Here is a 17,162-nt window from a genome sequence, read left to right on the forward strand (position 1 = left end):
GTTTGTTGGTTCACCATTATCATGTAGGATGTTAATATCAGGGGAAACAGACACTAAATGTGGGGGAGGGGCGGGTACGGGACTCAGCACTACTTTTATAACCTTTTCTGTAAATCTAAAAATCCTTCCAAAGAAAAGTATTGAAAACAAAAAAGAGTCCTACAAAGCAACAACTGATTGTGAACACCAGTCAGACAAGACAAGTCAGAACACCATGTAGACTTCAGGTCCCTATGTGACCAGCAGGAAAATAGTGGAGCTGATGCTTCTCTTTCCAATAGGAGCCCCTCCTTAGCCACTACGTTCAAGTACAGAAATGCCTACCTAATTAGATCTGACAGGAAGCTGGCAAAAAAAAAAAAATAATAATAATTCAAATATGGATTTACAACCACTACTGATAAGGAAGAGCTTCACCCCAACTGTGTATAATGCCTGAAGATGCTACGTAATGTGCGTACAAGTATGCATGATGAGCAAGACACTTAGAAACAAAGCAACTGGGATAGGAAGACAAGCCTCCATCATTTTTTGATGATGTTTAAAGTCTTGTGAAAGTCCATGTAGAACTTTACCACTAACCACCATGAAAAGAGTTTAGCAGTCCCTTTGGCGATTTCACACGTAAAATGAAAGATAACAAAATCCAGGAAGGAAAACACTTATTTTCCCTGCCCTAGCAAAAATGGCCGAAAAAATATACAACACAATACAGTCATAAATCAAGTAAATTCCGTTGTCAGCAAATATACTGAGAACAGTCACAAAAAAATAAAATCTGCAGGCCTGAAGATCCTAGTATGAGAACAAATTACATGGGAGATTTGCTACAGAGTTAAATCAAAGCACAGAGGATCCTGATCCTGATGTGTGTCAGCTTATGCTATCTGCAAGGTTCTGTTTAGATAATGAAATACCCAAAGAACAACTTTTCGGTAAGCATTCCAGGGAAGATGTGCGGGACAAGTTATAATCTGAACGGTAAATTCCTCCTTCAATGATGACAGTGGTTTTATGGAAAGTGCATGTGGGAAAGGTAGAGTAGCTTTAACTGGAATAACGGAAGGATTCTAAGTGAGGTCACACAGTGATACTGAATTCCTTTACTGCATTACTGAAGGCAAGCCTACCACGAAGCACTTGAAGCCAGAGTGCACAAGTACTACTGGGTGTTACCGATTTGGTTACTTTCATAAAGGCGAGACTGAAACGACCATAGAACTTTTTATAACACTTTCGAATGACACAAGGAATGACCATGGAAATCTTTTGTACAAGATAAAGCTTTGCTTGTTACCTCGTGACAAAAGCCTTATAAGAGATGGCATACCTAAAGATGATTTATGCATTTGTTTTTATGAAAAAATGGTGATCAGTGGTATGTTGATTTTTTGAAAAAAAAAATATGCACCTGTAATCTGACCCCTCAATGTCGAGGTAATGAATGGGGTAGTCACTACTTTCAGAAAGAACCTGTGATATGGATAGAGCTTTTAGAAAATAGATGTTTGAAATTGTTTCCATCGTTATGGGATTTTGAGGTAAAAAGCGCCATGCTACCTGCTGAAACCCTCACTTCTACCTATTTAGAAACGTCAGTGGTTTGATGTGCGTAGCCAGCAAATACTGCTTAATTGGTGCTTCCCTCTCTCAAAATCCTTTTCGTAATAAAGCCCAGATTTAGGGAAGTGCTTCCTATAGTGGGCTTTTAAGGAACCATTCCCACAGGGTTTTCCAGGGTCAAAACGGTCTGTTTTGTGTGTTGGAAATGCTGGGGATCAACCAAACCCATCAGGATTCCTGGGTGCAGGACCTCATAATATGCGATTTTGTATATACGGTACACAGAACTCCCCCTCTGCACCCCTCCCCAGCTCCCCTCTGTTTGAAGAAATCCCATTAACAGTTCTTAGAAATGTTTGGGTACACACTCCCCAAAGTGCTATTGTAGGGCAGATTTTCCAGAGGCATGACCTTGCTTCTAGGAATTTTGTTGACGTTTTCAGGAATAATGGCATCTGAACTTCATCAGCTATGTATAACAAAGCCAATGATGGATGCCTTAAATCACTAATACCCAATGGAGTTAAGTTCTGAACATCGACTTAGCAAAGAATGGGTGAGTGTCGAAGGAAGCCAAAAGATTGAACACTTAAATTATCCAAAGTCCCCTGCGCTGAGCATGCCATTCCCCAGCACACTATTAGGGCACAAGATGATGGGCCACAGACCCACACTTAACCTCAGGCAATCCCTGCCCCTCTTCAGGTCCCTATGTCCTCTCTGTGAAATGAGTGCATTGGAATGGATAAGGAAGAAGAGCCCTTGTTTACATGTTTTGCCCACCAGCTGATTGAAAACTACTGAGAGAGTGGGAACATCACTAATTATGAATTATTGGCAATAAGGATACGAGGCTTACTCCAGGTCTCCCAGCCCGGTACGAACTGCTTGACCCATCACCCCTTCTAATCTTTACATCTCCTTAATGTGCTGATTACTTCTCATGCCAGGACATTGGTGAAGGGAAATGAAGGAACCCAATAACAGCCCCCCAGCCTGGCCCTCAGTGGGTGCTCTGCTGGGTCTGCTGGGTGCATGAGCGACTCCGAGGCACAAGCCACTGAGGGACAGTCCCAAGCGCCAGGCTACTTGAACAGGGGCCGGCCGCCTCAGATTTAATCCCGGGACCCCTCAAGTGTACTAGCCGTAGTGCTGCCCAGAGACAAGAAAGCACTTGGAGCCCTTGGGACTTGAGTCTTGGGATGGAATTAAACAGGAACTGGCCTCAAGGAAAGAGAGGTCTGGTTGGGAGGGGGTGATTGTAGATTTTAGATCTTCTCCCCCAAAGCAACTGTTTTTGCTTCCTGATCCATCCTAATCCTCCCAAATGAACCTTACTGTTCATCATTCTTATTACCCTCTCTCTGGTTTCCCCAGCCTCATTTTTCACAGTAGTCTGCTTGGCTACGGCACGCTCGATATGCTAATGCAAGGCGGCCCCTCATCTTCCTCAAAAGATGTGAAAACTGACACCTCTCTAAGTATTATAAAATGTTTTAAAACTTGACTTATGTGCGACTCCTCTTATGCAAATGGTACAGATTGCCTCTAGGAACATATATCATTTCTCCATATGGATGGCACGTTTTTCTCTTCTTTAGGATTTTTCTTTTAAGCATACTCAGCTCCCAATTTATGAATGGGTGGCAGTCAAAAATCCAGCCTCTTAGTCTGTTGCTTAAAATTCAAATGTTCTTTCAAGGAGACAATGTTAAGAGTCTCTGTTCTGGGGTTAGTCCTCCAAAAGCCATTTAATACAAAGAGGGCTCACATTCTATAGAAGCATTATCTCATATAAAATGTTTTCCTGGGAAAATATATTAAGGTGGGAACTCAGCCTTGTGTCAGAGGAAAGAGCTCTGGAGATAGGGTCAGGCTGATGTGAGTTCAAACCTCAGCTCTGTCCTGTTTTGTTGTGTGATTCTGGGTAAGCAAGTTAGTGACTTAATCCATAAGATCCTTAGTTTTCGGATGTATAGAACAGATTCATATTCACCCCGTGAGACTTCTGTAAGGATTGAATGATACCACGCTTGGCACGCACGCCATTTCCACCCAATCCACCTGATAACGCCATCTCATCCTTTGAGGTCCCGGCCACAGCTTGCTTCCTGTCAATCCCTGAAAGGGATCAGTGCATTCTGGGCAGATGTTTTTGGAGCACTGGCGTGGTCCTTGCTGCCTGCCACCCGGTTCACTGTTCCTAACTTGCTCCTTCCCATTCTCCAGGGGCATATACAAGGAAGGAGGGGTGGTTTCAACAGGACTGGGGAGAGGGGCGGCAAGGGTGTTTGGGGGCTGAGGAATGATGTCAGGCAGAAGATGAGGAAGGAAGAGACTTGATATCAAGACTGAGCTTGGGCCTCCTACAGGATCTCTCAAGACAGACTGCATCACACCCTCCTCAGACAGGGGCGTCTGGCTTTCTTAGGCCCCTTTACTGCCTTTCATCGCAACACTCAGCAGGCTGTCTGGGAATTCTCTGCTTAATGGTTGCTTCTCACTAGACTGTGACCTTCCTGAGGGCAGGGACCATGGCTTAGCCCCTGGGGCTCTATGAGCTCATACAGACCCAAGGACTAGACCCTCTGCTTGCCACTTCCTGACCATCACCCACTGTTTCCGGCCAGGGCTTCCTTCTCTAAAAGCCTACTGGAGACTCAAGGACTAGAACACAGTTTCCTAGCTTCTCTCCCATTCTCCCTTCTCCAAGCCGGCACACAGCCCTTTGCTTGTCTCCGAAGAGTTTGTGCTCTTGGTGAAAGAATAAAAAGATGCTCCTTTGGGTCCTTCTCTTTTTATTTAAGATTCAGCCAGCGAAGGCTGAGTCATCAAGCTTTAGGACTGAAAGATAAAAAATGAAGGTCTTTGAAACACAAAGACTGAGGTGAAGTCAAGTATGTTTCTATGGAGCACTCAAGGGGCCTGGTGGAGAAGAGAGCCAAAAATCATGGCCTCCATTTTATCAAGAATGTAACTGAGACTGGGAGAAGGTAAGTGGTTTACACAAGTCCTTCAAAGAGCTAGAACTGTCATTAGAATTTACGGGATTGCTTGGCTCCAAAAGCCTATATGCTTCTTTCCCCTCCTTAATGAAATCATTTCCCCCCTCAGTTGTTCTCTTAACCAATCTCTACTTAGCATAAAGTTCTCTGCTGACACCCAGGACAGGCTGGATGCCCAAGGCTAGTAAGCAGGTCTCTAGTAGGATGTGGGAGGATGTCTGCTCCTATAGATTGAGATTTATGCTCACCAAGAGTGAGTTGTGTGTTACCAAATGTGTTTCTATGCTGCTGTAATTGGAAATGTAATCAAATATTCTTTGAATTAGGTGAATGCAAAAAGAGAGTTGCTATTTTCATAGAAGGCAAGCCAAAGCTTTGGAACAACTCAATAAAAAGAAGTCCCTTAAAAAAATGGCTCTCAGATTAGGTATGGGTGAGAGACTATCAAGGAATGGGGAAATGCAAAATACAGGACTGTCCTCTATCTGCTTTGTAAAAATCCTTAAATTCTTGCTCACCCTTCAAGGAAAGGAATTGGGAGAACCACAGAAGATGGATAAGGAGAGGTGTCTATGCAAGATAATACAGAACAATCAGCAGAAAAAACAAAACAAAAAACAAAAAACAAAAAAACTGGCCTTGGTTGAACAGACAAGCAAATCAAGGTTAACCTATTTTTAGGATTCTTGGCTGAACAGACATTTTCAATCAGCTGACCCAGCGCAGGGGCCCTGTGTGACCCACAGGTGGGCTTCTTAGCTTGGCTACCCTGTGGAGCATGAGTGTGAGCTGATGGAGAGCAGGGTTCAGAGTATATCTGTGTTCTTCCCAGGGAGGAACAGAGGAACCAGCAAATAGGAGGTCTTCCATAACTGTTGAATACAATGGAGGACATAAAGGATCGGAGGAGGAAGAAGAAAGAATGATAAGAAAGAAAATGAGGAACATGCACTTTTACCTGGAATGTGAGGCCCAGGTTGGCCTGGAGGGACCTACAGATACGCTGTGTTACTAAACCAGGCCCTCGGGCTCCATGGCAATGTCCAGACCCCAATATGACCCAAAGGGTGGAACTTGGGCCTGCCAGTCTCTCTCCTTCCACCCTGAACCCTTTCCCCACTTTTATACATTGGCCATATTTCAGGGTTCTGTCTAAGATTTTGTTAGATAAGATATTAGTGGGTAAAATGACTTCCAGATTCTTTTTCAGGTTTATCTAGAAAGATAGGAGTTAACTTGATTTGACTCTGTCTTCCTGGTTTTGCTATTTGAAAGTCCTCTACTTAAACACAGAATGGGCTGCCAAAAAGAGTTCACAAGTTATTCTGTTTGATAGGTTCAAAGCGACAATAATTAAGCAATCACTGAGCAATGTCAAAGTGACGTAGCCACCTGCCACATCAGCATCTCAGCTCTATGTGACCGATGACTGTCCGTTTTGTTTCCCATGGCATCCACAGGGCCCGCAACAGTGCCTGGCATATAGGAACCACTCAGTAAATGCACGAACGCACTGGTATGTCTGTGATGGGCAGATGTGACATACTTTCACTTGGACAGTTAGCTAGCTTTGTTGGTGTTTATAAACTGTCTAAGTTGAAAGTTCACAGATGAAATCTCCTCTATTTTATGGTGCCTTGCCTTTTCCTTTTTGTGGCTGCCAATTTAGAGGCTCTCAGATACCACGTCAAACATACTGGCTTATGAATACCTGTCTGGTGTCTTTAATGAAACCCAGACTAATCCTGCTAAGAACAATCAGGTGCATAGGACACCTGCCAAGGTCCTCCTCACTGCTGAATTTATTTTTATTGTGGTGAGATAGACATAAAATTTACCATTTTAACCATTTTCAAGTGTATAGTTCAATGCCGCTAAGTGCATTCATATTGTTATGCAACCATCACCACCGTCCATTTCCAGGCCTCTTTCAACATCTCATTTAGATATCTGTACTCATGAACTCCACGTTTCCCCCTCAATCCAGCCCCTGGTAATCCTGGTCCCACTTTCTCTCTCTATGAATTCAACTACTCTAAGTAGCTCATGTAAGTAAGATCATCAATAGTTTTCCTTCCGTGCCTGGCTCGTTTCACTTAGTGTATCATCAAGGTTCATCCACGTTGTAGCACGTGTCAGAGTTTCCTTTCTTTTTAAGGGCTCCCAAGGTCTTTAGTTGCACTGACTTTTATACAATTTTTATGTTTTTATTTTTGGCATGAAAATAAGACTTGAGAGTTTGGAAGTCTCCTGTGCTCTTGCCTGGTCAAGAAATGCCATCTAGGACGAGGACACGGGCATTGCCTCAGTGTGTTGTCATTTGCCCCCTGACAGCTGAATGTGGAGTGCTTTCTCCTGAAACGCACCCACTTCTCAATTTTTGACCAATGACTTCCAAGCCCTAGATTGCAAACTAAAGTTTACAAGAGAGCGCCCGAGTGTGGTTCCAATTTGGTTGTAACCACTGACACATCTTTCAAGAGGACTGGAGATTTCCTACGGATTGACTGAGACTTGATAGGACCACTCTTCCAATTTGGTGGGGGTGAAATTATTTGTGATCTTAATTTTCACTTCCCAGATTAGCAAAGAGGTTGTATATCTTCTCAAGTGTTTGGCCATTTTCTTAACAATTCAGTGAAATGATTATATCCTTTACACATTTTTCTTATTAATAAGTAAGAAATATATTTCATTTACTAGTCCTTTGTCAGTTATATGTGTTGAAAATGTCATTTTCTTTTCTCTTTTTGATGCTACTTTGATGGGAGTTATTAATTTCAATGTGGCTGAATTTACTGAACTTTTCGTTTATGATATTTGCTTTTGTTGTCATGTTGAATAAATTCTTCCCAATTCTGAGGTCAGAGGCCAGTCATTTATTTTTTTTAAATAAAAGTTTAATTTGGCCTGTCCCATTTAAGTCTCTAATCCATGAGAATTAATTTTGTGCATGGTATGAGATAGGAATCATTTTTCATTTTTCCACATGGATAATCAGATGCCTTGGCACAATTTGTGGATGATTACATCCTTTCTCCAATGGCCAACAAGCCACCTCTTTATATATCACATTTCCATATATGTGTGGGTGCTCTTGGGCTCTCTGTTCTTTTTTATTAATTAATTAGCATCTCCCTAAGCAAATGCCCCCATGAAACTTTGCTGTAGGTTTTCAGTGGATACTATTTATGAGAGTTTTTGTCATATGAATATTTAATTTTATCAAATAATTTTCTTGCATCTATTTACATGATTATATGGTGTTTCTCCTTTAATCTATTAACATGCTGAATGATACTTATAGATTTTTCAATGTTAAATCACTCTTGTCTTTCCTGGAATAAACCCAGTTGGCCATGATGTATTATCTATTTTATACATGGCTGAATTCGATTTGCTAATATTTTGCTTAAGATTTTTGCAAACCTCTCAAGAGTGAGACAGGCCTTCTTTTCTTGTGCTGTCTGTGTCTGATTTTGGTATTGAGGATATCCTGGCCTCAATGAAATAGGTTAAAAAGTGTTCCTCTTTTTCTATTCTCTGCAAATTTACCTAAAATTGGAATTACTTTTTGATTAAAAAAATTGGTAGAACTTTACTCATCATTGAGGGATATTGTGTCTTTGTAAGAAGGTTTAATGGCTAGAAGATAATCCAGAATTTATATTTTTTCCTTAAGTCAGTTTTGGTAAATTATACATAGCTAGGATTTTGTTCATTTCATAAGTTCTCAAAATTCTGACATAATTTATTTACAGCATTCTCTTAATATTTCCTATAATTATGCTTTATCTACTTGATTGAAAACTCCACAAGGTAAGAAACTTCTGTTTGCTTTAATTTCTGCTATATTCCTAGAACTCAGAAAGATGACTGGCTCAAAAACATTTAGGGAAGGAGTACATGAATCTGCATTTATGGCTCCCTAGTCATTAATTGGTGAGTGCTCTTGCTATTTTTCATTGAGCCCTACCACTGCTTTGCCTATTCTATCGGTTCCTTTCAAAGAGCCAACTTCTGACTTTGTTGAATAATTTGTTGATCAACTTCTGCTCTTATCTTCTTTATGCCCTGTCTCTTAATTTTTGAATTTGTCCTGTGTTTTTTTTTGTTTTTTTTTAAAGATTTTATTTATTTATTTGACACAGAGAGAGAGACAGCGAGAGAGGGAACACAAGCAGGGGGAGTGGGAAAGGGAGAAACAAGCTTCCCGCCGAGCAGGGAGCGTGATGCGGGGCTCGATCCCAGGACCCTGGGATCATGACCCGAGCCAAAGGCAGTCGCTTAACCAACTAAGCCACCCAGACGCCCCTGTCCTAATGTTCTTTATATATCATCTTAAATTATAGACTTGGCTTATTAATTTTCAGCCTTTCTTCTTTTTAATATGAGATTTAAGGCTATAAATTTCTTCATATATCTGTATCGTTTCACTAGTTTTGACATGTATCATTTTTATTTTCATTCAGTTCTAAGTAGGTCTCAGTTTCAATTATGATTTCTGTTTGGAATCATGAGTAATTCAGAAGTATGCTCTCAATTTTAATCAAATATATATTTTAAGATTTTATTTATTTGACACACACACACACACACACACACACACAGAGTGCACAAGCAGGGGGGAGTGGGAGAGGGAGAAGCAGGCTCCCCACCAAGCAGGGAGCCCGACATGGGACTCGATCCCAGGACCCTGGGATCATGCCCTGAGCTAAAGGTAGACACTTAACCAACTGAGCCACCCAGGCGCCCCTTAATCAAATATATTTTTTAAAAGTCTTATTCCTGCTTATTTAATTATACTGTGTTCAGAGATATATATTATATATATGTATATATATATAATTCTTTGAAACATACTGAGATTTACTTTATGGTCCAGAACATGGCTACTTATGATAAATGTCTCATGTGAGCTTGAGAAGGATGTATATTCTCTGTTACGTACAAGGTTCTTTAATTGCCCAATAAATCAGGATTTTTAACTGTGTAGCTCAAATCTTCCATATTTTTAATCCACTTTCTTACGGATACCTTTTAATAGTTCTGGAAAATTCCCATTCACTATAAAGATGCTTCACTTCCAATTTTCTCTATTATCCCCTTCTGACAGTCTAATTAGACACATCCCAATATCTTAACTTCTCACAGTTTTTCTCGTTTTCCTTGTGTGCTGGGTTTTGGATAATTTCTTCAGCTATCTCTTCTAATTCTCTCTTTAGCTGGGTCTAATTTACTGCTTAATGTATTCATTTAATTTATAATTTCAACAATTATATTTTTCACTTCAAAAAGTACTGTTTGATCTAAACAGGTCTATTTGCCTTTGAGAATCTCTTGTTCCTCCATCCTTTTAATTCTTTTATTTCTTACACATAATAAAAAATATTCATGTTTTATATCTGATGAGTCTAATACCTGAAGTCTTTGTGATTTAAATCTACAGTTTCTGCCCTTTCTCATGGTGGCTTATTTCCCCATGTGTTTAGGGATTACCAAATGAGAACTCATTTTTCTTGAAACTTCACCTAAAGAATTTATTGAAGTCTTTCTTGTTTTTGAGTATTCTTCTAGATTAGATTTCTGTTTATTTCTGCCAGGTGCCTGGCACATTTTCATGTTTTTTCTATTTCTGTCCCACACATATAAATTTCAGCCCCCCCAAATAAAAGAGCACAAGCTTGAAATGAGAAATTCTCAGGGGCAACATGTCTCTCTTATTTTACCTAAAGCCAAGGATAAAACATATAACAATGTTTTATTAACATCTCTATCATGTTCTCCTATGGATATTTTTAAACTTGTTATTCACTGAGGATATCGCTTTTCCTGGATCCTGACTATTGGCAAGCATCTTTTGTCTTTCTTGGGGTTGGGACCCAAATTCCCACTCATAGCCTTTTAATAGAATGGTTATACACATGGTTTGCATGACTTGGATTTAGGCCTAATGTCCCAGTGTCACTAAAAATAGCATTCCTTTGTTTGAATTATATAGTAAATTATATAGTTTTTTAGTAAATTATTTTTAGGCCAGGCCTCTAGCTCCTAAGGATCAGCAAATAGCCAGCAAATGTCAGATCCAGTTGCTTTTTGCTTATCCTTCTAGATCCATACTTTATCATCGTTTCTGGTCTCTGCTTACTTCATTTACTTTATGGACTGATCGACTATGCTTTCAAATCCTTAAAACAATTTTTTATCCAGTACTTTCTGGTGTTCTATACAGGGTTGATTTTATTTTCCTCACCTTTAAACTTCTAGTTCATGACAGTCTTGGAAATATTCCTGAGTATATCATATATTTTCCTCATGTCTAAGAAATACACGACATAGCGAAGGAGCTGCATAAAAGTTGACTGAAAGAATGAATGATGGAGGTACTTCTGTTTTAAACACTTTCTAATATTTTGTAATGCAGTAAAACAAAACAAAACAAAACAAAAAAAGTTTGTCCTTTTGGACTATGTGATTTCATTCCTGGAAAGCTGTGAATTTTAGACTGTTCATTACAACACAGTTTATATTTGTGAAAATTTGAAAACAACTAAAGTAACAGGAATGGCTCGGTAACAGAAGAGTACAAAATTCTATGTGTGTTATGACTATAAATAAGAGGCAACACACATATGTGGACATGGCCAGAAGCTACTTGGAAAAGACGGATTTATTCGGAAAGCAAGGTTTGGGTTCCTTTTCCCTTTTAAAACTTTCAAATGATTGTTATTGCATGGGCGTGTGGGCAATGGCTATACATTTAAATGACATCAACTCCCTATGGTTGCACGTGTCTACTTCCTGTCTGATATAGCCAGAGAGGGAAACACACTTGCTGTTAGACAGGCCTGGGTTCAAGTCCTTCTGTCACTTTCCAGCTGAGGTCAGTTCCTCACTTCTCCCATTGTAGGTAGGAAATTCTGACACACCCTTTAATTCTGGGCTCAGCCAACAGGATATTAGCAGCAAGGACTCAAGCTTTCCTTGCAAGCACTAAAAATTCTTCTCCCACCTCTGCTTTGCCATGAGAACGAGCCGGACTGGCCTGCTCATGGGACATGGGAAACACCGGAGGAGGGCCAAGATGTCCTAGCCACCAGCCATCGGATCCAAAGCTGACCACGGACACTTGGTCAAGCCAGTGAAAATCAGACGGACGGCCGGCCCACCTGCAGACTCCTCAGCTAAATAAATGGTTGTTGATTTAAGCCACTGTTAGAATAGCTTGTTCTGCAGCATTAACTATGGCAGCAGATAACTTGTACATGCTGTCTTCTTCACTGTGGGGGGTGGGGCGGCAGCTAGGGACGCAGGCAGTGAAAGGACTCACCCGAGGCGGAACAAAGGAGATAGTTTATTGAATACACGCAAGGGAGTGGTGGGCAGGACGCAGCACAGAGGCTGTGCTTCTGCCAGGAGGCAGTGGTGGGGGCTCTAGTTAAGGGGGAAGGTGAGGAGGTACGGGGAGTTCTGGAATTTTCCTTCTTTGGTACCTGTGTCCGGGTGTCAGGAACCCATTGGTCAGCTAGGGCTTACAGATATTTTGAGGTGGGTCACCTAATGGGCCTGCTTGTATTCAGCCAGGGGGGTCACTGTGAGCCCTTCTACCTTCTTCGGGTTTCCATGGTTCAAGCTGGTTGCTTCCGGGCCCTACCGCTATGTCTGGGACCTAGAGACCGATGACGAAGGCTTTTCTGTCACTGTCACTGCTGCATGAGGTGGAATGAGATGTCTGGTGCCTCCCCACAGTCTCCACCATGGCCACCACGGCACCTGGCAGGCGTGTTCACATTCCTTTCCTCACCTGGGTCTCTTCTCTGGCCGCGAACGACTTGAACGTAGGAAGGAAGTTATTCTATCTATGACACCTGGCACAGGGTAGTCCCTCAATAAATGTTTTTGTTTGAATTAAATGACTGGATTTGGGGAGCTGATATGAACCAAAACAGCCGGCAGCAGGCGGCAAGAAGAATCACCAGGCAAGCTGGTTCTTAGGCAGGGAGGGAGGCCTTATGCTTTCCAGAAAGCAAACAAGTGGGGAAAAAAAAACAAAGGAGAAAAGCACATTCTTTCTGTCTTCTACACCCTTATCTCTCTCACCACACTGCACACAAAGCTCAGAACCATTCATCCCCCTGAAGAGCCCTCCCTAGCCGGCCCCCCGTGCCACGGCGGGACACGCCTCTCCCCCTCCGCGGGGCTGCCCCACACCCACCGCAGCCTGGCCTTCCTCTACCTTCAGATCAGACACGTCCCTGTAGCATTGCTCAGAGCGGGTGTGGTCCGACAGCTGCACGTTCCAGAAGCAGGGGAGCTGATACACGAGGAAGGGGTTCTGTTTGATGACGGCATTGAAAATATCCTGGGAGAGAAAAGCCAGACACGGTCAAAACAGCTGGGTTTCACCTATGATGCCAACTCTCTTCCTGGGCAAGGGCCTCCCTCGAGCCCCCTGCTCGCAACACAGGCTGGCTTGCACTGCGGGGCATTCCCATCTCCAGAACCAAGCAGTTGTGTTTGGACAGAGATGGGAGAACGCCCCACGCTGACTTGACGCTCATGGGCTCTCCTGGTCCCCAGAAGGCGCCATCAGGGAAGCGGATGTGGGAGCAGACAGGGAGTGTCTTTCCCACCTGAGCTGGCAGATGTTAAATGAAGTCACTTTTCTGCCTCTCTTCCCACCTCATCGAGGCGTCATCCATCCCAAGCCTCCAGGAGAGGAAACTGCATGATGACAAGTGGCTCCACTCATTCAGGGGCTGAGACAAATTACAGCGCTGTTTCAGCAGCGCTTCCTGGGGCTTTTGGCGGACTCGATGATGGATGCGCCTTGTTTTCCTGCAGGCCACGGTGCCCACTCGGCCACGCGCACTCCCCACCTCCAAATCCGACTGTGACTTTTCTAGGGAGGCTTCCCTTCTTTCGGGCTTTTCTCCAAGCTTTTGCTGCACCAGGCCATACTTAACTAGCTGCTGACAGGTGGTGCCGGGAGGTGAATTATGTGCCTTCGCAGGAGGAGATGCCTGGATAAAGTATCCTCCTTGGACACAGACATGCAATTGCTAGCTTTTGGGGACACGTGAGTCATTGTGACCTGACTTAAAAAATGATGATGGAGGACAATTTTCCCTTCAGGTTTAAAACAGCTACCTGGGTAATTTTTAACTCATTCATTATACCAGATCTCATGTTTGAAAAAAGGAAATTAGTTTCTGGCTGCTTGGGAAATACTGAATAATAACCATGCTTAAAAAAAAAAAATAGCAAAGTAACGCTATAGAGTTTCTTGCTTCCTCTGTATTAGAAAACTTGGCAAAAATACAATGAATCAGACCACTGAACTTGGAGCAAAAACATATGGGAGTGGGCTTGCTTTTTGGGTGAACAGGAAAGGAGAAAAATGCAGAGGACCCAGAGAAGTCTTGTCTCCATTTCAACACGGCCAGCTATACCACAGGGAGCTCAAAGTCTAAAAGTGTGACCCTGGTAGAGCCAAGGTCAAAGGCTCGGGCACCTGCACTTCCCAGCAAAAAATGAGACACGGGATTTTGATGAATTTATGTTAATGGTTTGGTGGAGTGCACAGACTTTTTCAGATTGCCTGGATTAGAAGCCGGTTATTCCAGCCAGGCGGTTTGTCCCTTCCATTTAAATGCATTTCCCTTGAGGATAAGGTCATAGCACAGGTTCTCAAGAAAAGGTGCTGCTGTAAAAGTGAGAAAAGCAAACTGAAATCCTGTCTGGGAAACAGGCTGTGGTTTTCTGGGGTCACAAGGAGCAGGACCTACGCACCCCATACCCAGATGGAGACAGCGACCTCCCCTTAGCACATCGGATGGTCATTTACTTATCGGTCTGCTTCAATAAACTATGAGCTCTCTGAGGCCAAGGACTGCATCTTTCATTCATCTCTGCAATCCTAGTTCTGAACATTGTCCCTGACACATGGTGTGTGCAGTGAAAGGCTGCTGAACGCACAGATGAATTCACAACCAAGTTCCACTGTTGTCTCAGACAGGCAAGCCTAAGGCAGATCGATCCCAGGGCACAGTCACACAGGCAGTGGAAAAATCATCCAGACCCATATACTTCCAGGCTTCTTTGAGAACCAGTGCAAGGGTACTCAGGAATAACTACCGTCTAGCCTGGCTACTCACCTGGTCAGCTAAGGAGGTGGAAAGCATGCCCATCAGCTCCCTCTCTGCGGTCAGCCTCCACATCTGCTCCCATTTCATCTTCCGTAGTTTATCCAGAAGCAGCAGGATCACTCCTGGGTAACGGCAGAGGAGGGAGGAGGGAGAAGCAACAGTGAGACGCAGAGCCGGGCACACACCTGTCCACAGTTTGGAGACAAACACACGTGGGTTCCATCCCAGGCTCTGCCAGGGACACATTCTCTCTGAAACGTCCTCATTGTATGGAGAATGTTACAACAGCCTCAAAGGCTGTTGCAAACACTACATGAGATGGGCAAAACAGCCTAGCACTTTCTGGAGATAGGATGGTGGGGATGGTCGCGCAACCACGCGAACGTACTTAATGCTTCTGAACTGTACACTTAAAGATGGTTAAAAGGTTACCCCAAAGACACAAATGTAGGGATCCGAAGGGGTACGTGCACCCCGATGTTTATAGCAGCAATGTCCACAATAGCCAAACTGTGGAAAGAGCCAAGATGTCCATTGACAGATGAATGGATAAAGAAGATGTGGTATATATATACAATGGAATATTATGCAGCCATCAAAAGGAATGAGATCTTGCCATTTGCAACGACGTGGATGGAACTGGAGGGTGTTATGCTGAGCGAAATAAGTCAATCAGAGAAAGACATGTATCATATGACCTCACTGATATGAGGAATTCTTAATCTCAGGAAACAAACTGAGGGTTGCTGGAGTGGGGGTGGGGTGGGAGGGATGGGGTGGCTGGGAGATAGACACTGGGGAGGGTATGTGCTATGGTGAGTGCTGTGAATTGTGCAAGACTGTTGAATCACAGATCTGTACCTCTGAAACAAATAATGCAATATATGTTAAGAAAAAAATAAAAGAAGAAGATAGCAGGAGGGGAAGAATGAAGGGGGGGAAATCGGAGGGGGAGACGAACCATGAGAGACGATGGACTCTGAAAACAGACTGAGGGTTCTAGAGGGGAGGGGGGGTGGGAGGATGGGTTAGCCTGGTGATGGGTATTGGGGAGGGCACATTCTGCATGGAGCACTGGGTGTTATACGCAAACAATGAAGCATGGAACACTACATCAAAAACTAATGATGTAATGTATGGTGATTAACATAACAATAAAAATTTTTAAAAAAAGATGGTTAAAAGGGTACATTTACGCCATGCATATTTTACCACACTCATTTTAAAAAGAGCCTAATATTGCACCTGATATGTACTACATTCCCTGTAAGCATTAGGTTCTTCCCTATGTTTTTTTTTTTTTCCCCCAGAAATATGACAACCAACCAGGTTTAGCTGATGGAAGGTGTTTGCACAATCTGCGCCATTTATCTTTATAGATAAAAAGCAGCTCCCCTGCAATTTTATTCTAGGTAAGTCTGGCCAATTGGCTTTGCATTTATTGACAAGAAATAGGAGCTTGTTGCAGTGTCCCTGATTTCCAAGGTCTTCTCTGGTCCCCACAGCCAACACGGATGTAAACTACAGTGAAGGCAGTGCTGACGCTGGTCTTGAAGATGAGCTCCATTTTTGTTTTGTTTTGTTAGTTTTCATGGGGAGGGACCTGGGTCCATGGGGGGCTGTGTAGCGAGAGAAACTGTCACTGTACACCCTTCTGTTATTTTTTTAAAATGTAAAAAAAAAAAAAACAACAAAAAAACCCAAAATTTATTACTCAGGCAAAAATTAACTAGTGAAAGTCTAAAAAGAAAAGCAGATTTTGGCTTTGCTGGATGACTCAGAAGCAGTCCACCCCCAGGTCAGTTGGAGCATGCAGAGAATGCCCAGAGCAGGGAACATGAGCAGCCAAGAGAATTTCCCTGCAGGCCACTGCAGTTAATTTGGGGGATGGAATTGTAGCACCCATGGGCCCCCAAATCAATCCTGCTCAGGATGCTTAGTGGAGAAAGTGCAGAAAACTCCAGGAAGCTGACGAATGATCTTAGTTGATACCTAGTACATACGTCGCTAACATTTTTGGAAAGAACCCGATTCCCCAAATCACACATAAATGTCAACTCTGAGACTTTTTTAAACCCGATTCCAGTGGCACATATTTGGAGTAAAAATAAAGTCACCGTCTCATCCAAGGTGTTTGGTCTGGTAAAGCTGAAATAAAAAAATATACATGGTAATGGTAAGCATGGGGTAAAATACACGGATCTGAACTCATAAGTCAATCGTAAGTCAAAAGGTCAAATTACCTCTTTTGCATACCTCCTTTGCGGTGTGCTAGGTTTTGCACACGTCTTTTCACTTAACGCTCACAAGATCATTACAGGCTAGATGTCGTCATCCTTATTTTACAGGTGGGGAAACTGAGGGGCTAAGTCAGACACTTGAACAATTCACAGTATCAGAGAGGCTATAGCAGATTCGAACTCAGATCTGCCTGGCTCCAAAGCCA

The 17,162-nt window shown here is 42.7% G+C and overlaps 1 protein-coding gene across 4 annotated transcripts in view; it reads right to left on the reverse strand.

Moving 5' to 3' along the window:
* The window catches only part of LARGE1 (LARGE xylosyl- and glucuronyltransferase 1), a 522,085-nt gene that overhangs the window by 64,555 nt on the left and 440,368 nt on the right, over window positions 1-17,162 (reverse strand). For all 4 annotated transcript variants that reach the window (XM_036093490.2, XM_036093487.2, XM_036093489.2 and 1 more), the window contains exons 8-9: window positions 14,726-14,838; window positions 12,805-12,930 (exon numbers count right to left, since the gene is read on the reverse strand). In XM_036093490.2, the coding sequence (XP_035949383.1) occupies window positions 12,805-12,930; window positions 14,726-14,838 (239 nt within the window). The remainder of the gene's footprint in view (window positions 1-12,804; window positions 12,931-14,725; window positions 14,839-17,162) is intronic.

Source organism: Halichoerus grypus, chromosome 6 (assembly GCF_964656455.1).
Source record: "Halichoerus grypus chromosome 6, mHalGry1.hap1.1, whole genome shotgun sequence".
In the NCBI taxonomy this organism is placed as follows: domain Eukaryota; kingdom Metazoa; phylum Chordata; class Mammalia; order Carnivora; family Phocidae; genus Halichoerus; species Halichoerus grypus.